Source organism: Micromesistius poutassou, assembly GCF_964030765.1.
Source record: "Micromesistius poutassou genome assembly, chromosome: 16".
Lineage (NCBI taxonomy): Eukaryota > Metazoa > Chordata > Actinopteri > Gadiformes > Gadidae > Micromesistius > Micromesistius poutassou.
Window position 1 is genome coordinate 16,451,731 of NC_140286.1, and position 22,945 is coordinate 16,474,675.

At 44.0% G+C, this 22,945-nt stretch overlaps 2 protein-coding genes across 6 annotated transcripts; one reads left to right on the top strand and one right to left on the bottom strand.

Annotated features, from left to right (window-relative positions):
- Positions 1–4,475: 4,475 nt before the first annotated feature.
- On the top strand, positions 4,476–13,105 carry cnpy1 (canopy FGF signaling regulator 1). Of its 5 annotated transcripts, none has more exons than XM_084480667.1 (6): positions 4,476–4,518; positions 5,422–5,529; positions 5,758–5,873; positions 11,791–12,003; positions 12,758–12,854; positions 13,016–13,105. In XM_084480667.1, the coding sequence occupies exons 2-6, from the start codon at positions 5,436–5,438 to the stop codon at positions 13,054–13,056; spliced, it is 561 nt and encodes a 186-aa protein (XP_084336793.1). In that variant the 5' UTR covers positions 4,476–4,518; positions 5,422–5,435; the 3' UTR covers positions 13,057–13,105. The 5 variants fall into 5 exon arrangements, with proteins under 5 accessions (XP_084336793.1, XP_084336795.1, XP_084336792.1 ...); XM_084480669.1 differs by having other exon boundaries at positions 4,480–4,518; positions 5,427–5,529; XM_084480666.1 differs by lacking the exon at positions 4,476–4,518 and adding an exon at positions 4,533–4,693.
- A 6,858-nt stretch (positions 13,106–19,963) lies between these two features.
- en2b (engrailed homeobox 2b) lies at positions 19,964–22,632 on the bottom strand (the record flags this gene model as incomplete). Its single annotated transcript, XM_084480432.1, has 2 exons — positions 19,964–20,283; positions 22,080–22,632. 2 exons carry the CDS (start codon positions 22,630–22,632, stop codon positions 19,964–19,966), a joined length of 873 nt encoding a protein of 290 aa, XP_084336558.1.
- Between the last annotated feature and the right edge of the window lie 313 nt (positions 22,633–22,945).

Here is a 22,945-nt window from a genome sequence, read left to right on the forward strand (position 1 = left end):
AAGATGCAAAACTTTTGAAATCGTAGGAATTGCTCACTGCACTGTTATATGTAGAATTCTTGGCAATTGGTGTGATTTTTACCTCCAAACTTTAGGAGTAGATAATTACGCAAAATGAGGCAAAAGAATAAGAAAACCAAACTGATACATGACACATGATCACAATAGTGCAACCACACTAATAATAATAATAATGATAATGTGCTCTCCAGCCTAATGGATTGTATTATCAATGTTATTAAAGATATTTATTCATATTAAAAGCACTGCATGCAATCATGTATTACTTGTTACTACGATAATGTGAGTGCATTAATTGTGAGAATAGGAGGCCCACGTCTGAATAACTGAATAATAATAAGGTGTGATGCCCTCTTCTACGAGTTCAGCTGCACACAAACACTGGAGGTAAAGGTTGTCATTCACCTTTTTTTTGTTGCTTATCTTCTAGTCAGTGAGTACACAATGTTTACAATAAACAAGTTATAGTATAATACACAAACCCAATGGAATCTGAGAAGAAAGACTACATATACTGTATAGGCAAAAGCGAATGTGCTTACTGATGATCTAGTCAGATAGTGAATTCATAATGCTACATGGTCATCCTAGTGCATCCTTTTTTTCACAATAGTCACGTATTCCTTGTTCACCAATTTGTCAGCAGACACACATCCTCCCTTGGTTCTTGACCTTGACCTTGTATGGAGAACGAGCAACCTTTACCTAACTGTCTATTACACACTCTCACACACACACACACACACACACACACACACACACACTCTCTCTTACACATAACTACACACACACACACGCACGCATGCACGCACGCACGCACACACACACACACACACACACACACACACACACACACACACACACACACACACACACACAAACAAACAAAAACATACAACACACACACACATACACACACACACACACACACACACACACATACACACACAAAAACACAGACACACACATACAAATATACAAACACACACACACACACACACACACACACACACACACCAATTGTTCATATTAAAGCTGTGTTGACAGCTTCTGATGAGATGGGAAAGTTCACCTAACCTCTTAGTTTGGTCTTTGGACTTCCTGCTAAAGGTCAACATTCAGCTCTCCATCTAACAGAGCTCCTGGCCCCAGAGTTAATTACAGTCGCTGCTGTTCCTCCTGGGCCTGGTGTGGAGGCTTCTGCCTGATTGGGTCTGGCCGCGGTCCATCCACAGCAGAGAAGGATCACTGGGCACAATACAGCTGCAGGTCGTGGCTGAAGAACGTTGAAGAGCAACTTGCAGGTTGAGGCAGGAACCTGGATTGGGGCCAATCCCGGTTTCCCTGGAAGGGGGAAGGAGACGCGCCAGGGAGGCACCTTCACCCTGGATCTGACACACCACTACACAACTCAGAATGGGAAAGAGAGATAAACCAAGCGAATAAACCATGGTCTCCAAACAGGATGCAAGGATGGAGATACTGTGGAGGATCAAAACTGAGCCATGGAGGTGGCCAACGACCTCCATAGGTGCCTGGTGGTTGGTCTGTCTGGGCTGATTCGCCTATACAACCTCGATTGGCATTTTCCAAAGTGACTACAAAGTTTGTCCATAGCATTGTCCAAATAACACGAGTGGGGAAGATTTATTTTGGGTCTGATTTTTTAGGACAAAACTGAGTCTGTTTGACAGACCTCGCTAATAGTGATGTAAGTCTGCCATTGGTTGGCAGATGGTTGTGTCATTTGCTTTCAACCACGTACTGAAATATATTGTAAAAATTATTTTACAATATATTTGGTCATACTATCAGGAATAGATGCGTAACAAATACAAAACGATACAATATTAACAAAAAAAATACATAACGCTTATATTATGTTTAGATTATACTAATCATTGTATGATTGTATACACATTGATTATACACATTTGAAGATGTTGTTTATAGATTCATGAAATATATATATGAAATTATATATTTTATAAAAATGGATAATGTTATTATAATGTGTATATTGTCGACATTAAACTGGTATGACTGCAAACTGCAATACATTGCTGCTGCTAAATGGCTGATCGCTTATATATATAGACCTATGTTTTTTTTTATGTATTACTTTTATGAAGAGTTTAAAACAAAGATTAGGCATACCCTTTTACTTTGACCAACATAACAATTCATCAAAGGGGACAAGGGGATGAAACAAAGGGGATGAAAACAACACTTTTCCTTGGATCTGGGGCGTTGTTTTGGGTCTCTGGTGCTGCCACACGCATACAAACTTTGAATAAGTCTGTACATGCTTTTTTGAGTGAGATGTGCATTTCTGAAAGTACCCCGCCTACAGTTAACAAACGAGCGAGTCAGTTTCGGCGCCTAGGCTGCTATCCATTTGGTCTTTTGTGCTGGTACGCCGACCTGCTCAACAAGAACGTGACCTAACTTCCTGGCTCTTACCGCCTTAAACGTGTTCCAGTAGACTTTTGTGTGTGACGAGTTGGAGAATAACGGACACCTGGAGGTGGCAGCAGTAGTAGCAGGCTAATCTTTGTTGTTAGCAACATTAGGCTCTTTAGCAAACCAGCTCGAAAACAAAACTTTACATTGTATTGCACGCACAGCAAGACCGTGCAATGCATACATTGGTGACCGGATTAAAGCAGCAACGTAATCAAGTGTGTAAGAGCAGTGTACATCGACATTAAAGACACCAACGTGGAACAAAGAGAAATAAAATACATCTCAACTTTGTTAACTACGGGCGCAGCCATCTTCATGCGTTGAGCATCACGGGGCTCTTTCACAAACTCGGTTACTCATCAGAAGCCCCAGTGGGAGCTGGTATCCCCAAAGAAAAGGAGGCGTGCCTCAATGCCGCAAGAAAGCTGGGAGATCCGACTGGGATGGTGGGCGTACCAAACAAATGGATAGAACCATAGATATATATAGAACACTAGATGTCTTACGGTGGAGTCTAGAACGTCATCACAGACGGCCATCTTGTCACGCAAGCTTTCTGGTGGAATCTGTGGTACCTGAGGTAAGGTCAGTGATCTGCACAAACACTAACACTCTTATCTCGCTTCTTACAAACTACTACTATTTGTAAAGGGAAATCTTGTACCTATTTTAGATTATTCTATTTTTTTATGGTTATTTAAAAAGTACATGTACCACTACCAACACAATGTTACGGGTGAGCGAGCTGACTGTGGCAAGATGGCCGCCAGTGTGGACGTTCGGCTCCATTGGCCAGCAGCGCAGACGAGACGTCTAGTGTTATATATATTTATAAAACGGGTGGCTTAAATCAAGCGATCTGATTGGTTCCCAACCGTTGTATATTGAGCGTATACACACAGCTATGACGCCCGTTCAGTTTACAGAGTTCAGTATCACTCCGTGCCTAACTTGAACTGTTGTTTATTTATATATAAAAGCAATAGCATAGTTCACTGAAGCCTAAAAACATGTTGATTGCTGGAGAGGGTGGAAATGTTGTAAAGCAATAGGCACACGGTGAATGAACTCGATAGTAGGCTAAATTGCCGGCGAACCAAGCTACCGTCTCTAGCCTTCTCTCTGAAGGATGCTACAGTGTGTTGCATAGCAACCGCCGTACACTTTGCAGGCAGTCAGGAGGGACTACTTTTTTGTATTCGTTAAAAAAAAATGCTTTTCCGACTTTCTCACTTTTTCAAAATTGAGGGTGTCTATGACTTTCATTTTGCCATACTTACGTAACTTAAATATATATGGATAGCACCACTACTCCTACGTAGGAAGGATTCTTCTCCACCATGGCCGAGATAACCCCCACTACGAGTCTTTACTTGTTGTGGAAGGACCAGAGGTCAGACGCAGTCTTTATGATTCATAATATCATCCGAGGCGCACATAGCCGTGATATTAGATATAATATAATATAGATACCTATATATTATATAATGTATTATTATTATTATTATTATTACTATTATTATTATTATTATTATTATTATTATTATTATTATTATTATTATTATATATTATATAGATATAGAGCTCCGGCAGTCCGCAAACGGCAACAATCACTTCTCCTCCATGCTGTGGTTCACTCTGACAGCTCATTGGTCGATGGGCAGCAGCTCATTTGCATTAAAGCTACAGGCACCAGAAACAGCACATTCTGGAGGGACTGGAACACTGATTTTTTTTTTTCCTAAAAGCTATTTCCAGAAAACAGCTTCAAAAATATGTTTTCTGGAACTCATATACTATGTTTAGTTGTTGGGAAAACACCATAATATGTCTCCTTTAAAAAACACGTTTTGTGAGTTTTCGTTGAGGTCTGACAACCCTGTGAACTAAATAGAGCACTTCTGATTGGTTACTCGTTTCTAAAGAAAGCCACCTGATTGGCTGCTGGTGGTGGGTGGGTCAGTGCTTATTGGTCGCTGCTGTCAGGACGTGGCGACGCCGTGGGCGAGCACGTAGCCGCCACACCACTGAGTGAGTATATATGTTATAGATATTATATATAAGGAGCGCTGAGGCTCAGTCTGCGTTGTCATCATTTATGAAATATATCACCTAACGAAGTGGAGGCATTTATATATCCTTGTAGTTTAATCTGGAACTCATTGTCATTTGCGTCTCGCAAACTTTTACTTGATCCCCTCTCCAGGTAAGGGGATTCCCTCAGCTCACCTTACCTTGCCTCACCTTACACTTTAGATGTATCAGAACACGGACTCGGTTAGTACTTCAACACATTACATATTACAACATTGATAGTCATTGCGCGATGGTGACAGTAACATTGCTGCAGTAACTAACTCGAAGGAGTTCAAAGTTCACCGAGGAGCCGCTGATGGAGAATGAAAGGTTTCTGGTTCCATGTGTTGGAGGAGAGAGACACTCTTGAATGAAGGGTTTCTGGTGGCTTGTGTTGGAGAAGAGAGACACTTGAATGAAGGGTTTCTGGTTCCATGTGTTGGAGAAGAGAGACACTTGAATGAAGGGTTTCTGGTTCCATGTGTTGGAGAAGAGAGACACTCTTGAATGAAGGGTTTCTGGTGGCTTGTATTGGAGAAGCAGGTTGGCTGGTGGTGACATTACAGGTTACTAGTGTTAACTACTGTTATAACTCTGACAGAACGCTCATGGGTGACCAATAGCTGACTTTGTTTTAGCCAAGACTAAGCGTCAAGCTGGGAAAATAATTTTTGCTATGGAATGGTCTTTCTAAAACCATAAACATAACATATATTGAAGGAATACACCAGCTCATTTCACTACACATGCCTTCAGTTAGTCGTGACATTTGTTTATGTATGATTTCATTAATTTCTTATTGTGATGTGTTTGGGGTGATAACACTATCACTGGGTCTGTTGTGCCTCTTCTCCCCAGACCAGTTCCCCAACATGTCCTTATGGATTATTCAGACGGCCGCAGTCATGCTGTCGCTCCTCGTCAGCCGTAGCCATCAGAAGAAAGACCCGGTGCTCTACTGCTCAGGTAAGACCAGGCGTTGATATCATGTGTTTGTTTACCTCCTCCGCTTCAGCCTGTCAGGGTGACGCTGTTAGGCTAGCTAATTGTATTTTTTTTTAATTTGATGAAATATTAAATTTTTATGAATGTCCAGATCTGTGTTTGCTGCACAGGTTTTATTCAAGTTAATACAATAAAAAAACTAAAAAGAGCTAGTGAGTGAAGTGAAACGTTGGTGTGTCGTGTGTGCAGCGTGCAGAGCGATCGCCGATGAGCTCAGCTACTCCGTCGGCCGCGTGGACCCCAACAAGATGATCAGCGTGGGCAGCTTTCGCCTCAACGCCGACGGGACGCTGAAGGACAAGAAGGTGTGCTGTTATTAGGACATAGACGTTTCTGGAAAATACTCAAAACACTTCAGTGACATACATTGTGCTAATGTGTTCATAGAGCTGATGCAATAATATTTAAACTGGTTCATATAACCTCCCCGGCACTTAATGTACGCACTTATTGTACGTCGTACTTAGCGATAGTACTTAGTTGTGTAGCATCTTACCCCAGCTGTCTGTGTTGTGTACGGGGAATGGGTTAACCTAGTGATGGTTAGTGTATACGGGGAATGGGTTAACCTAGTGATGGTTAGTGTATACGGGGAACGGGTTAACCTAGTGATGGTTAGTGTATACGGGGAATGGGTTAACCTAGTGATGGTTAGTGCTTGGCACTTGGTTCTATGAACATCCTTACTGTACCGACAGAGAGATATTGTTTCTTCTGACAAATGTACTTATTGTAAGTCGCTTTGGATAAAAGCGTCTGCTAAATGCCCTAAATGTAAATATGATGTTAGCTTCCAGGGCGAGCCGGCCTGGCTCCTGTACTAAGACAAAGAGCGGGCGGGCAGCTCCCCCGGGACGCGGCCTGTCTATGGATCCAGGTGGCTCCTCCAGACCTAATGAGGTCACCTCCTAGGGGAGCAGGTTATCATGAGCTGGTGGCTCCACTATTGATCCTCCCCCGCTCAGGTCCTGTTTAGTGGCACTGATGGCTTTAGGAGACCTTCGCCTTCAATCCAGGAATTGATTAGGAAATGTAGACCTGGGTGTCAGTGGCACATTCTATTTATTACAATGTGCATTGGAGTTTAAAAGCACAATCAGGCACACTTGCATGGGCAATCAAACACAAAGAGGCTTATACTTCAGAGAGTTCAAAGGATATAATGGTGTTTTTCCACCGCGCCGCGCTGCGTTTCCATTAAGAGTGTAACCGCGCCGTAGCGCTCCTGAGGCGGGCCGTCTCCGAGGTCGGGCCAGAGTGAGCCCTGGCCTCCCAGCGCGCCGCGGTGACGTCAGCCCCGGCGCCAGGAGCCAGGAGTCGTCTCTCAACTCGTAGGAACATCGACCTACGAGTCTACGAGTCTATATTCCTACAATCTGAGAGACAACTTGCACCCTCCCCCTAGAATACAACAATCCAAAATAATCAAAAGCTTGATTCTTTATTATCTGTTGGTTCCTATAACTAACATAAGCCTAGTTTAAAAGGTTAGTGAAGGTTTAATAGAAGCACACCGCCGTGACGCAAAACTAAATAGCAAGATGGCTTGTTGAAATAGGATGGGCTTTGTTCAGATTAGTCTTTGTGTAAAGACCAGACATTGGACAGTATTTTACATATTAGATCGCTGATATCGATGTTCAACGTGTTCTTTTCATTATGTAGAGGACAGCAGGAAGCCCGGTGAAATGGAAATCCCAGCCGTGCAATGCAATGCAATGTTTTGAAACCCAGGATGTAGCCTGGCCCAGACCGCCCCACACCCCACGGGGATCACTGTAACCTAGCCACCACCTAGCTGCTTCTTTTGCACCTCACTTGCCGCAAACTAGCCTTGCTACAACCTAGCTTGATCAGCTCAACACAAGCTTTTCTATCACCTCAACAACTCCAATACCAATGCCCACTCAGTCCCCACTCCGACCACTCACTACCCGCACCTTACCTCAACGTCCCACTGACCTCGACTGACCTCCCCATCCCCACCCGATCCCCCCCCCACCCCCCCCCTCGATCTCTGACCACCGATCTCTGATCAGTCAGGCCCTGGAGGGGGTGGTGGTCTGGAGGTCCGTCAGGCCCTGGAGGGGGGTGGTGGTCTGGAGGTCAGTCAGGTCCTGGAGGGGGCGGTCATGTCTCAGGACCTTCCTATCTCTTTTGGTCTGGAGGTCCGTCAGGCCCTGGAGGGGGGTGGTGGTCTGGAGGTCAGGCCCTGGAGGGGGGTGGTGGTCTGGAGGTCAGGCCCTGGAGGGGGGTGGTGGTCTGGAGGTCAGGCCCTGGAGGGGGTGGTGGTCTGGAGGTCCGTCAGGCCCTGGAGGGGGGTGGTGGTCTGGAGGTCCGTCAGGCCCTGGAGGGGGGTGGTGGTCTGGAGGTCAGGCCCTGGAGGGGGTGGTGGTCTGGAGGTCAGGCCCTGGAGGGGGTGGTGGTCTGGAGGTCAGGCCCTGGAGGGGGGTGGTGGTCTGGAGGTCAGGCCCTGGAGGGGGGTGGTGGTCTGGAGGTCCGTCAGGCCCTGGAGGGGGGGGGTCATGTCTCAGGACCTTCCTATCTCTTTTCGGTGGAAACAAAGCGGACATAAACTTCTGGTTTGCCACAAAAAACTTAAACTTCTGGTTTGCCATAAACTTCTGGTCTGCCATCTGCCTAGTCCGTCACGAAGAAGAAGAACATATACATATATATATACATCATCCGTGGGTCATTCGAAAAATCAAACATATTACCTCAGATTACTAGATGACATTTATCGCTAGAATTGTTATCAAAGTGCATTTCAATGCTAGCCTGGTTCCGCCTGCCTCTGTACTTCCGCTCAATTTTCATTTCACTTCAGTACTAGGTCTGGGAGTGCTGTATGTTCGAACGCTTTCTTTTCCCTCAAGTTTGTCCCTCCAATCAGCGAACAGGAGGCGTGGCCTGAGAACAGTGACGGACAGGTCGTGCGCGAGTTTCAGTTGTAGTCAAACGAATACCAGGAAGCAGCAGGAAGACCATGGAGAAAGCTATTCGGTCTGTTGTGGAAACTCGAATATAGATAAATAAAAGCCAGATTTTTTTTTTGTTGGTGGTCAAGATGTTGTGGCGCTTCTTCCCACGGGATTCGGGAAAAGTTGAATTTTCCAGCTGGCTCCATTAGTGGTGAAGGAGTTTGCTAAGCATGAAATACGTCACGACCAAACGTTAGCGATTGGTTAAGGCAGATCCGGAGTGGCACTGGGCAGAGCCAATAGGTTTTAAACTTCAACAGCACCCGCCTTCAAGTGAGCAATCGTTTGTCTCTATAGCAGTTCTAGACCATCGGTATGAATGAAATGAGTACGAAGGTCTAGTTAGGACTAGGCTATTTCAATGCCAAAACAATCTTAAAATATAGTTTCATCCAATGAGAATATAATGATTGTCATCCATTTTGTTTTGGCAGACCGAGTCTTGACATATATTGCTGTTTCTTCTAACGGGCGATAAACGTTCATAAGGGTCGTTTTGGACGATCTATTCTGTCATTTAGGTTGGAGATCACGTTGTTGTTTGTTTAAAATACTTGAAGGCTACATGCCACTGTTGTTGTATTTTGAAGTGTTTTTAACAAAGGAGTGCATGTTGACGGTCTGGGGGTTATTGTGTTGCTGTAGTTTTTCATCGTGGTATTGAGACTTGTTTCATTTCCCTGGTGTTGGCGTCGACTAACTAAGTTCCTGTGCTCTGATAGGTGGGTGAACACGGGGTGGGGCGCCGCGCGCCGTGTCCTGAGCACGGCGCTCTGAAACAGCTCAGAGCGCTGAACAGGACCCCTCCCCCACCTGGCGCTTTGCGTGGGCTGCACACGGTGTCCACACGCATTTCAAGGGAACGCGTTGATGAGACGATCAGTGGGACTAGGCAGTCAAATGAAACGGCTATGAAACGGCACGGGCTCCCCCCAGCCTCCAGGCTCCCTCTACGGCTGACCGCCCCCCCCCCCCCCCCGCGGCTGACCCCCCCCAGCACATATGAGACCCTCTCTGTGTCAGAGAGAACAGGACTCTAGAACGCGTGCTCAACCTGCCAAACACTATTACTTCCAGCATATATATATCTATCTATATATATAGATATATATATATGATAGATATAGATAGATAGATTATATAGCTCTCAAATCTGCTCAGTTGTGTCAGTCAAATGGCTGTTTGCTTGCTCTTTTTACTGGCTGCTTGTCTTTTCACAGTGGTCTGATCCCTTCCGCTGCGGTCCAGTAAACCTAGCCTCCACCTTTTGCATTGTTTGGTCAATCATCTGTTGCTCCCAAAAAAGGGCCTCGCACAGGAGAAGGCAAACCTTGATCCCGGTGCCCTTTGTGGCTTCACCCCTTTCAGCCGCGCTGACCCCGCCCCATTCAGAGAGGGTGGAATGTCACAGCTTAGATGCCATCATGGCCGAGGATTTGCTGGTTTGTATTCTCTTCTCTTTGCCCTACTAACAGTAGGACTTCCTGGGGGCATGGGTTTTGTCATTGCTGACAAAAGTTAAACCTGCCCGGCACCACAATGAAACGTTTAAGTCCTCCTAAGACATTGAACTTAGGTGGAGCGACCGCATGCTAATCTCACAGAGTGGGGGGGGGGGGGGGGTGGGGGAGTCCTGCATTGCAAATGAGATGCTGCATGAAAACATACAGATAAAGTTATTCTTTGGGATGCATCTTAAACAGGTGGCGGGGTGTGCTTGTTCTATTTTTAATCATACATTAATTAGTGATCGCTTTGTTTGTATTGTCCTTGGACTGACTCAAATCCAAACTGTGCAATCAACAAAATTGCCAATTGTAAATGCCAATAGTTAACTTTTGAAATTAATCACAAAGTCTCTAGTGATAATATTATTGGTTTTGTCATTATTAATAATAAATTGTTCACCAACCCCACGTTGCCTCGACAATCCCACTGAAAGGCTGTTTAATGTGGATTCAACAGGGGAGCGTCCTTAGGAAAGCCCAGCCACCTCCAACCCCCACTCTCCAATTCATCAAAGCACTTTGAATGGCAGCTTCCTTTAAGAGGCTGCAGAACGGCAATAGATGAGTTTAATTACTGACAGCATGGGATGATGATTATTGGACCCACGCCCAGTGGTTCATGATGGTCAATTTGGTGTGTGTGTCTCATTAATTGCATTCATTTAAGCATTATTTTTATGCTAAAATCTCTTAACACCACAATCTTAGCAATATGCTGGCTGTAGTAACCAGCCACATGAGTAATTAAAAAGGACTTCAGTGATTGGCAGATTGCTACTGGCATCAATGTCAAACTGTATTCTGATAGGTGAGCCCTATCGCCTTTAGCCAATGGGCCCCACGTCTCTCCACCTTGGTGTCCAACCTGCGGCCCCTTGCTGTACCACACGGTTTCACGTTGACCTCCGTCTCGATGCACGTCGGCCTGTCGAGCTCAGAGGCGAGTTAGTGGAGGAAGGCAGGTGTGAAAGAGATGGAGATCTGACAAGGTTAGGACTGAGGTAAACGTAGGAGAACTCCTCAGCCGTCCCATAGCCACGCAGCCTATGGCCAGAAAAGACTACGGAGATGGAAGATTCCCCCTGTGACGGGTGGAGGACATCATGGGGAAGAGGAGGAGAGCGGGACTCTGGGAGGGGGTATGTGTACAGACTGAGATATGTTCACCATGCACTTGACGGTTTTTTTTTTAGAAGAGAAGAAAGAGAGAAGCCTTGTGTTGTAGTTCAGGAAATGAGGATTCCTCCCACGTTGCCCTACCCCAGAGAGGGGTGAAGATGGCTCTGCCCACCAGCCGGGCTCTTTTCACTGCTCCTCAACCTCTGGTCCTCACCCCCCCCCCACCTCCCCCACCTCCAGCAGCACCAGGCTTCTTCACCCACTCCTCCCCCTCACCCGTTCCCCAGAGGGAGGCAGAGCAGGTCTGTCTGGTCACCGCTGCTGTCGCCGATCATTACCTGATTTAAAAAATCTGCTCTGTACGAGAAAAGGGAAAGGATAAACATTTTTATTTATTCCTTTTCCTTTCAAGGATTACGAGTGCAGTATTGAAAACACAGCGGAAATCAGGGGTCATGACCTTTGACCCTGGCGGGTCATCGTGTTAAACAGTATAACTGCATGAATGGACATTTTTAAAATCGCTTAACATTTTGACATGCATCCATTTCTTGTTTAGGGGCTCTTTTTGCGTGATGTGATACAATCTGTTTAATGATGTACTTCTTCAGGTTCCTTTGGCCCGGTCTGAGACGTATCTGAGTGAGCTGCTGGAGGAGGTTTGCAGCAGAATGAGTGACTACGCCCTCTACGTAGACCCCGACACTCAGGACAAGCGCTACAAGAGGTTTGCTCCCAGGGACGATGGAGGCTCGGAGAGCTTCCCCGACATTCAGAACTTCCAGTTTGATGGAATGGATTCCTCCAGTGCCTTGAAATTTGCGGTGAGTCAAAAGGAGATATAAATGTCTACCAAGAAGTAACTAAATCGATTAATTTCCTTTCCAGCATGGAAGCCACAATCTGCCCATTTATTCAGATTCCAAAAACAAATGTCTTATCAATGTGGGATTTGAAAACAGTTTCTCATGGCCGATATTAACCGTTGCATATTTATAGACTATATAATAATAAATGTGCTCAACAATATGCAATACTAGATTCAGGCATGCTTAGGCGTGCTCACTGCAATACGTTTATACTTAGCCAGTCTAATGATCATGGATCTAGTCTAATCTTACTAATAGTTTCCTATTTAGGGTAAACTAATGCCTTACAGGCCTAACTTCTGCTATACTCTATAAATATATATACTCTATAAACTATACTTCCCCCTGATAATCAGGCAGATTTGAGTTCTTTAAAGAACCTTTTTGGCTTGGCTTGTGTGTAATGCATGTTAAAAGTTGTGTGATAGATGCCATAGGTCTGCACCCAGTGAGCCATGATGCCTGAAGCCGGATCACTGCTACCTTTGGCTTTGGACGTTTTCACACCAAAGAGTTGATATTTTTACTTTCACAAGCCAACGGGAAGAATTCACGATAATGAGTGAAAATGTCCGTCTGCTTGGTGCTGTTGCTGCACCAGCCACCCGGGACACGGGAGCGGGGCGGCTTTAGGGGAAGAAATGTCTGCAGGGTTCAGAAGACCGACTAACCCCTGAAGGCCTGACCCCTCTCCCCCTCTCACATGCAGTGTGAAACCGTCTTAGAAGACCTGGATGAAGATATCATCTCCCTCTTCAGCCAGGACACACAACACGTTGCTGATGAGTTATGTTCCGGTGTCTCAGGTACAGTACCAGGATTTATTCGACCTCGGTGTGTGAACTCCTTGTTCTACATACCGCTACAGTCCTTCTACCTGACCCTTCCGTATACATGTCATTTAAATGTCAAATGGAGCAACCCAATTCAATTTTCTAATAAACATCTTATTTCTTTTCAATTTCAGACTACTGTAAAGACACCAAACACACAAATGAGGAGTTATAGTTACTCTATAATTGTTATATTCATAATTGATCAAATAACTGTTGGGGGGAATAATCATTTGGACAGAATAATTTGTTATTTTAATCATTGTAAATGAAAGACTGTTCTTACTATCTGAAACACACTATACACACTAATATCTATAATGCAATAACGATAGCCTTCACAAGTAATAAAATGGAGATATACCCTTAATTGTGTAACCAATATTTAGATTTTGGATAGGCTTCCTTTGACGTGTAAACAACTCTCTGAAAAGCTTCTCATGGCTCCACTGTTGGCTGTGATGGAAGTGACGGTCTGATCAATCCCTTGATGTACTTTCATTTATAAGGAATATGTTGTTGCTCTTGTTATATTAGTTGTGGCACTGTATATGACACTACCCCCAAGGTATGACTAAATCCATAAATGAAAACATATTTTATGTAATGGAGGAAATGTGGATACTGTGTGATTTTGTATTTAATTATTTTGAATTAAATCACATTTAACAAATTATAATATAAACGGGCACTGTGTGAGATTTTTATATAATAGAAGTGAATTACCCGAAATATATAGGAATTGCATAAACATTATTGGATTTGTTATACAACGAAACACCTGTGGAAGAGGGTGCCCACTTGATAACCCCAATGATATTCTGCTTACTGCTTACTGCTGTATTTACTGCTGTTAGTTGGGCTAGTTGTGTCGCGTTTTTCACCTTTGGTTGGTAGCTTAGTAGCCAGCGTGCTTGTAAGGTTGGTTTGGACAGGGGCTTCTGAATATGTGTTTTCCTTGGATTTTGGCACAAGGGATTATAACATCTGATCCTGTGTATTAATGAAATAAGAAAGTAATAAAAAAAGATTTTCCTCATCCTTAAACCTCCACAATGAGCCACTTGGTTTGCCTGGTAAATGGTATTTGGCTCAGTTCAGTGTCAGTTTACACACGGATGCAATTAAGTATTGCCCAATGTGTTATATGTATTGTTGACAACCCTTTAATAAACTCACTTTAAATGTGTCCCAGAGCTATATCTCAGAGTGTTCTTAAGTGGACCTAAGAAGAGCACTGCATCGCAAAGGTTCCATTTGGGACCACAAGTACCACGCACTTGTTTTCAATCCAAGGGCGTGTCCTATAATGTTGGAGGTTTGGGATGTTGCATTGTTATTACATAACAGCCTTTTCTCTGGCTCATCCATTCTTCCATCTTCTTTACTCGCTGTTCTAGTAAAACTTGTGGGAAGCCTTGCAGGAGGACCATGAATGGGCTGCCATTCTATTGCAAGGGCACACACGCAGATTTCCCCAGTGTACACTCATGCAAACATAGGGTTAGGGCGTGCACACAGGACCTGCATTATCATCAGTCATGGCAATATGGTCCATACTGATGTGGGCATATGAATAAGGCATATGAATAAGGCATATGCAAACCATTTCTGCATAGGTAATGCGTAATACTTAATGTGCATTCCAGTTTTGGGAGAACTTAGAGTTGTATCGTCACATTTAAAGCCTCTTTAACTTTGACTGATGAAAAAATAATAATAAATCAAGAAGTCAGTTTTATGTTTTATGCATTTTATATGTTGCAGATGTTAACGTTTGCTTATTTTAGTTGACGTATATTTAAATGTTATTGTAAGTCATTGGTACATATGGCCACATTTCACACACGTCTGTTAAGACAGGACTGTTAAATGAAGTAGAACTATTATGAAGGCATTACTGTTGAGGTTGAAGCGGTGTGATAGCAGCGACTTGTTCCACAGGATGATGAGTTAACGCTGGAGCGCAGAGGAGACTTGGCGCTCTCACAGTATGTATGGTATATACTCTGCTGCAAACACTTCCCACCCTGCCACTGGTTCTAGAAAGCTTTTGTCACGTCTCCAGACCCCTTCTCTTCCTTACCTTCAATAGAGCGCAGAAAAAATGGAGATGTGTATAACTCCTGGAATATTCTGAATAAAACATCAATATTTACATTATGGTAGTAGTAGTATACTTGCTTTTTTTCTCTGATGAGAAAATAGACATCCATGCCACCGCTCAATCTTTCTTTTTCTCAAGTCATCCAAAACCCTGGGGATAAAAAACTAAAAAGTGTCACGGTTTTGATGATTAAGGATAATATAAAGTCTGACAGTGTTCAACCAAGCCATTGAAAAGGCTATATTATTTACTTTGCCTGTTGAGCAGCGGTGACTGTGGTTGTTTGAGCCAACACTTGAGTGAATACGGTTTTAATCAGAGAATAGTGTGTCCGCAGCAGCAGGGTCCAGCCACAGCTTGGCCCATTGTGTCGCCAGCCGTCGCAACGACTCCCGCACCCTGAGCTGATAGCCCTGACAGATCAAGGGTTACCAAGGTGGACGCCTGACTACTGGGGGACAGGCGACAGTCATGCCAGCTAAACATTCATTTCCTGTCGCAGGATCTCTAAGCTACAGAGGGGCACCGGCTGCGTTCCTCCTTTCCATTTAGAACACCGATATGATGCACGGTATGCAGCTGTGTGTGGCTGCAAATGGGCTTGAAGCAAGTTTTACTTACTTTAAATGTAAAAAGTTGATGACATCACATAAAATGATACTTATACTTAATGATACTTATTTTCTGTATTTCAATGTATTTTAAGCTGGAGGAGTTGTGCATTCTCAAATATGTCCTAAAATGTGTCAAAGATATATGAATATAAGTGAATCCAGAAAATATCTTTGTTGGTGCTTGGCTTACCCCAATATTTTTCTAACTTACATCTTCGCACCCTATACTTTTATACCGTAAAGTTTTGCCACTGAGCTGTGGCATTAACTTGTATTCTAACAAGATTAAAATATATTTGTCCTGGAGATTAGCATAGTTAAGCCTCCCCTCTCCGTGCCTTTGGGGCCGGCTGCAGCGGGCTTTGATCAGTGTAGCGGAGCGAGGGCCGGGCTTGGGCGCAGCCATCCAGGGTCCTGGTGTGAAATCAGCCTGATGTCATCCCCCATTCTCCACCTCCACCGAGCCTTTAGCAGCCGTAATTATATTTCCGCCACAAAGGGCCCCCGTCCCCTCATTCCATATTCCAAGTTTGACTAGGAAACGTTTTGGAGAACTATGGCTAAATTACCCAGTGGGGGGAGAGGAGGACAGGATGAGTCCTCTTTTGTCTGCCGCAGACACATGGAAACTTCTAGATAGCACTCGTGATGTGCTCCTCTTTTCTCTGCGCCTCTGCCCCCGGCCTCTGCCTTTTCTGCACGGTTTATTTTCACGACATGGGGATTGGGGTAAATAACCCCGTCTGTGTTAACTTAGATGTGTTTTGTTTGTTTGCCGAGGACGCAGTCACAACTGTTTGGTGAAACACAAAGAAACCGTACAGAATCCATCGTCTAGTAAATAGCCATCAACATTAGGAGTGGAGGGTGAGGGGAGCTCTATATTGTGGGGCTGGCCAATAGGGTAGCCCGTTTCCATGGAACACTGGCCCATAAATATATGGTCCTTAGCCTGTCAAAGTAAAAATGTGTTTCCAATTTGCCAGCATTTCATTGTATGAGGCCACTTACATTTCATTCAGTCTGGTGTTATTCTAGTTTAATACCTTCATAGTAACATTACTGATCTCACCATTAAACTTCCACATTAGGCACAACACTATTGCAGTGTATACTGTTTTCCAATTGCAATGATTTCAAATTGAATGTAAGTAATGAGTATAGTAAATAGAGCAAAAAGAACCAACTCCATTTACGTGGTTAGTATTAAATGGATTCAGGCTGAGAGGCGTGTTAGTCTTTGTCTTTTAAAGCCATTGTGGCATGAGAAGCGTCACCTGCTGCTTCTGGTGTGTACAGTTAGTTTGACCGTGGTACAGGACCTCCGTTAACCCTGTCCACCACCGCTACCCCACATATCTGGAACGCTTGTTCTAAACATCCACCACGATATCCACCAATAGAGAAAGGTAAAGCCACACAAGCTACTATTTGTGTTCACCCTGTTCTCCCCAGCAGAGCCGAGCCGGGCCTGTCTGACGAGGTGCAGCCGTTCAGTCACAGGCGGTTGCCTGTTTACTTCCACATACAAGTGGACACAAGAAAGGAAATGCAGATGAGGGCTCCTGGAGTCACTCCACAGAAAGCTGAGGTCAATGCTGCTGTCTCTGTGTCCATTGCTGAAGCAGCCAATAGGAGGATCCACACGGATAACTCCCAGGCCTTTCTTCCTCTCTCACTATTTATCTACTTTGCGTTCTACTTTTTCCCCCTGTGTCCCGTCTATCCCCTTCTTCTTAGTTATACGCTGTTACCCTGAGTGTCTGAGCTGCTCCCAAAGCCTCTGTGGTGTGTGGATGGTTTGAGATGATATTTAGGTCAATAGTTTTGTTTGTTGCAGATGGGTCATTTGTCATTTGCAGTTAATTGAGTCAGTGTTGCAAGTTCTTGGGTCTTTGCAAGGAAACTTTTTTTTTTTTCATAAAAGTCTATTTAATTTGTTAGCTTTTATTTTTATTCATGTATATGTTCTTGTAGTCAATTTATGTTATTTGGAATAACAATTTAAATATCTTTGTATATATTATTTATTTTGGTAGTGCCTACTTCAATCTATCCTAAATTATATATATATATAAAAAAGTTTAACTATGATAATAAACAAAAACTATCTTTAAGTATGAGCGATTAATCTAATTAAAAGTTAAGATAATAATTTGCTTAATAAAACGTTCGGATATCCTTTTATTACTGAATTTGAATGATATTAGCATCATAGTAAAATGCCAGTAAAACTTGTTCATTATGTTGATTACGTTTTTCGTATATGGTCTTTTTAATAAAAGTTGCAGGACTGTATATTTCGTAAAGGCCTATAGGCCTATTTTAAGGATATGAGGCATTAGAGCCTTGCTAAATAAATATCACTCATATACAGTTATGAATTTAAGGACAAGGCTATTGTAGGCCTTCTTACTCCCTAAACAACAAATAACCCAGAGGACTGCGTGCCGCCAGCTATATGAATGTGTCTAGATCTACCGCGAATAGCTTCACCTAAAGATTCAGTCATTTTCTCTGCTCATAGTAAGGTATAGACAACATATAGCCAAACATAGCCTATTCAAAAAAATAAAAAAAAATCTAAACTATTTGATTGCCTATTTTTCCCACTCGGCTTTTTTAAAGGATAGTCTATTGTTTAGGATAAATGGCAAAGTAGGCATGGAAGACCTGAAAATTGGCAATAATCGTGTTTATGTCGCTAAATGCTAGTCCTAACAGACGTCTTAGATCATTTGATGAAGCATTTTATGAAGAATTAAAATACAACCGGCTTCACACATATTTCTGGCCAGTTTTACAGCAAATGCTTTAAAGCAATTGGTTATGTGAGCCTATAATGGCTCCTGGGCCCCACACTGCAAACACTCATTTGTTAAGTCCTAACATTAAGTCCTAACATTAAGTCCTAACATTAAGTCAGTTATTGCGCGGACCCGCGCAGCGCCGATGCGGGCTCCCGCCACACGTCACGTGCTATCAGAGATCCATTCCTAGGCTAGATATTTTATTATATATTATAAATGATATTACTTTCAAGATATTTGGATTGGGACTCGATTATTTTGGGAAGGTTGCATTTGCAAGTGAATTCGTATGCTCAGTGTAAGGCCTATGTAAATAGTCATATTGTATAATATATAGCCTAAAATGATTATATATTTTATTATATTACCTTTCAGAGTTCATCATTTTGTCTTAGGCCTACATGACATGCTTTTGACATTGACGGTCATATTTAGAGCTTCGGTTAACAAAAATATCGGCATACCGCCGGCCCGGGTCCACCAGGCCGTGATCAGCGGCTGGTTCCCGGGGCCTTGCGGACCGGGCCCGGGTCCACCAGGCCGTGATCAGCGGCTGGTTCCCGGGGCCTTGCGGACCGGGCCCGGCGGTGATCAGCGGCTGGTTCCCGGGGCCTTGCGGACCGGGCCCGGCGGTTATTCTGCACCGCTTGTGGCTTTGAGAAATGAACCTCTCTGTTGAAAACAGAGGAATCCCCAATTAAAAGGGATGACGGTTTAATAGTCCTGGTGTCAATTGGGCAACCATAAATATCTCTTTGAACGAAGATAAATGTTACGGTGGGCTTGGGGGAAGCAAAGTGGGCCCATGGCTATAACACAAATATTGGGCTGGCGAACAATAACCTCTTGGTGGATTCGATTTGACAACAGATTCAAACACATAATGGTTATCTCAATCCTAATTGTACAGACTCGTTATGCTATGTCACACAATGCGTAGATCCTTTTAATTGAGATTTAAAATGCATCACATTGGCGCAAATTCGCGCCCGAACTTAAATCTTATGAAGTTTTCCCTTACAGCTAACACCGTCAGTAGAGGACCACCACCGTCAGTAGAAGACCACCACCGTCAGTAGAAGACCACCACCGTCAGTAGAAGACCACCACCGTCAGTAGAAGACCACGACCACCACCGTCAGTAGAGGACCACCACCGTCAGTAGAAGACCAACACCGTCAGTAGAAGACCACCACCGTCAGTTACGAGTCTATCTTGACACCACCGACACGGGGCCGCAGGCGGTCAGTAGGCAGGCTACAATAGAGGCTGTTGGCCGCGCGCCGCGGTTCCAATGCGCAGCGGAAACGGACGTCTTTGGGTTTTAGCATATCAGTTCAGTCATAGAAACAGTCAACACCTGGCAGTGTAGTTTAACGGATTCAAAACAAAATCTATAGGCTATGTTTGCAACAAAATACATGTCCCACTAAAAACAGCGGAACGCTTACTATGCTTAAATATGAATGCTGGTATTTTTGATGGAATGATCCTTGGAACAGGTCGCATGGAGCGGAGGTGTGGAGGTGTGGAGGTGTCCCTGTAGTCCCGCTAGTCGCTGTCCGACTTGTCCTCCCTGGAGGCCGAGGCGTGGTTGTAGAGTCCCTGCGCCATCAGCTGAGCGCCCAGTGAGTTCTTATTCCCGGAGGCCTTCTTTATTTTGGCCCTTTTGTTTTGAAACCAGATTTTAATCTGGGATTCGTTCAGTCCAAGCTCTCCGGCCAGACTCTGTCTCCTCTGCTCGGTCAGGTATCTGTTGGTCTGGAACTCCGTCTTCAGCCGCTGCAGCTGCTCGGCCGTGAAGGCCGTCCTGGGACGCTTGTCGTCCTTACTCGGCGTCGCCGTGTTCTTTGGTTTCCGTGATCTGGGACCTGGGGTCGGACCGAATAACACAAATCACATTAATGCTGGAGCTTTATTCACCCGATCATTTTAACACATTTGACCATTTGGCCACATTTGACCAAATAAAAACATGAACTCGGACAGAAACGTTGACGTTATAGGCTGGTTTAATTTTGGTAAGCTAGGACGTAAGGAGCACACTTTGAAGTTACATTTAACCAACATCGTAGCGCCATGCCTAATGCGTAAGGCCTCCTATCCGGGAGCACATTTAAAGACCTTTAAAATAAGGACTATTGTGTGGAGGGCTGTGGGGGATGTGTGGCGGGAGGGGTGGCGGTTCTCCGCTTATTTCTCTCCATAGAAACTAAACTCACGTTTCATAAGCAAAAATAGAAACCTTCTGCTCACTCAAGATTAAAGAAATCAATGGTATTTCGTCTAAGATTTTTTTTATAGCTTTTTACGTTAACATGAGTGGCCAATATGAAGCACGTAATTAGTTGTTCTGCTAATATTTGTTAATTAATAAAAGATTCACAAATATCTTTGTGAATTTCTGCACTATGCTGTTTGCAAGAGACAGTGTTCGGTTTTATATATCTATTTTTCAGAGTAGCCTAATTTCCTCAGTGCTTTGATGATCTTGTTGATGTGTGGAGCTCCTCGACGGAGATCCATTGTGTGCTTTTCCTTCAACTTGAAGATGGAGAAGCGTCGAGGCTTCTTCTGAGTTTGGGATGGATGGTCCGACCGTTCAATAGCAAACCCAAAGTGTGGCTACTATGATCATGTAATTGAATAGGCCTAAACGCGTTTCAAGCTGTCTAAACTTGAAAGTTGTCCATTATGATACCCTTAAACTATCGTTGGTCTTATCTTGCGTTTGTGATCATAAATAGTCCCAGTATGACAATAGGAGGCTCTTCTGAAAGGGCTAACATAGTCTGTTCATTTAAATGAGCTATGCTATGTAGCCATGGTCTTCTGTATAGCCCAGGACACATAAGTCCACTTCATGGGCCTAGGTCAATGGCTATTCATTATTTTTTTTTTAAATAGACATATAATCAGGAAATGTTCGATTTTATTTCGATCCCTCGACAACTTTTTAGTATTATTTCTATATAGTATTTTTCCTTAGCTCATTTTAGCCTCACTCCCATTGTTAAAAATATGCTAATTAAACATTAACAAAGAGCAGTGAGGAACAATGGCGTTAAACTTGATTTTAGTTCAACGTCCAACTCAAAACATCTCGTCCTCCAAAACCCAAGGCGTCCTGCTTCAAATGTGGAAACCATTTGAAACTTTATATTAAGCGGAAGATTCCGGAAAACACCTTCGAATAACTCGGAGATAAACACTTATTAAAACTAAACACTTATTACAACTATCATACATAAGTGATGGTTCATTTTGGGTCCTATTGGAATCATTTGCGTTTATTATTATTGTTTGTGTGGATTAACGAATAGTTCTTATTATAACCGGATAATGAGTGTTTTCTTTAAATTCAATGAACGAATTTTCAAGTAGGCCTCGGAAAATACGATGAAATGAAATGTGGGAATATATATTTTTAAAGGTTACGAATTATAGTCCACTTATGCCTACTAAAGTGATATTGTTACGGCACGATTTGGAACGTAAACATGAACAAATAAAACCGGCCTGTGCAATGATGTGTTAACAATGAACAACAGGCTTGAATATTGCGGCCGAATCAAACTCTTAACTTGGTGAGGCCTGCTGCGTAATAACATGTTCCGTTTTTCTCCATAGGCCTCCTAAACTAAACCAAAGCAGCAGACGGACGTACCTGATGAAGGACGGTCTGAGTACCGGGTACAATAAACCCAGGCGGGCCACAGCATGGGTTTGGACGAGGACACCGAGCCGGCCTGGGAGCTGGAGTCGGAGTCCGAGCTGGGGCTGTGGTCCCCGCGGTCCCCCGGGGCGTCCCGGGGCGCGCAGTCCGAGCTGGGGCTGTGGTCCGGGCTGTGGTCCCCGCGGTGCCCCGGGGCCGGGTCCAGAGGCGCGCCGGCCGCTCTCTGCACGCCTTTGTCGGGGCGCGAGTTCCCCGAACATTGTCTCCCATCCTTACTCCCTCGGTCAGGTGGCTGGAGGGTGCCACTTTTCGACCCCCTTCCACTGAGATGTTCCTGTCTTAGTACTCCAATTCTATTTCCCTCTGTGTTGAACGTCCAACATTTCCTTCTGCGTCCAAATTCGGGTCTCAATATGTTGTCTATGTAGAAGTTGGTGATGGTGCAGGGCGGCTGGTGGCCAGGTGCCTGGCGGAGAGGCCGGAGGTCCGACTCCTCGTCACACTCTTCATGGCGCCCTAGGTTGCGACCATCATTTTCTTCCATAGCGGTTCAGACTCTTAATAAAGGTTCGCTTTCCCCACCTTTCAGATTACTTCTCCAAAGTTGTTAATCCAATGATACTGCCCTTCTGTTGAGTTAGGCTTTGTCTTTATTCACACGCTGTCCTAAAACTGATAAAACCTTATGGTTCATTCATGTTTTCTAAAGATACAAAATCATTTTTTTTAAATGAAACCCATCAACGCGGTGTGGATCTTAAGTATAAAACAAAAGTCTCAGCGCTTCATCGAATCCAAAGCTGCTGCTTGGAGCTGAGCTCTTAAACTACCATGGATAAAGACGCGCTCAAAGATTT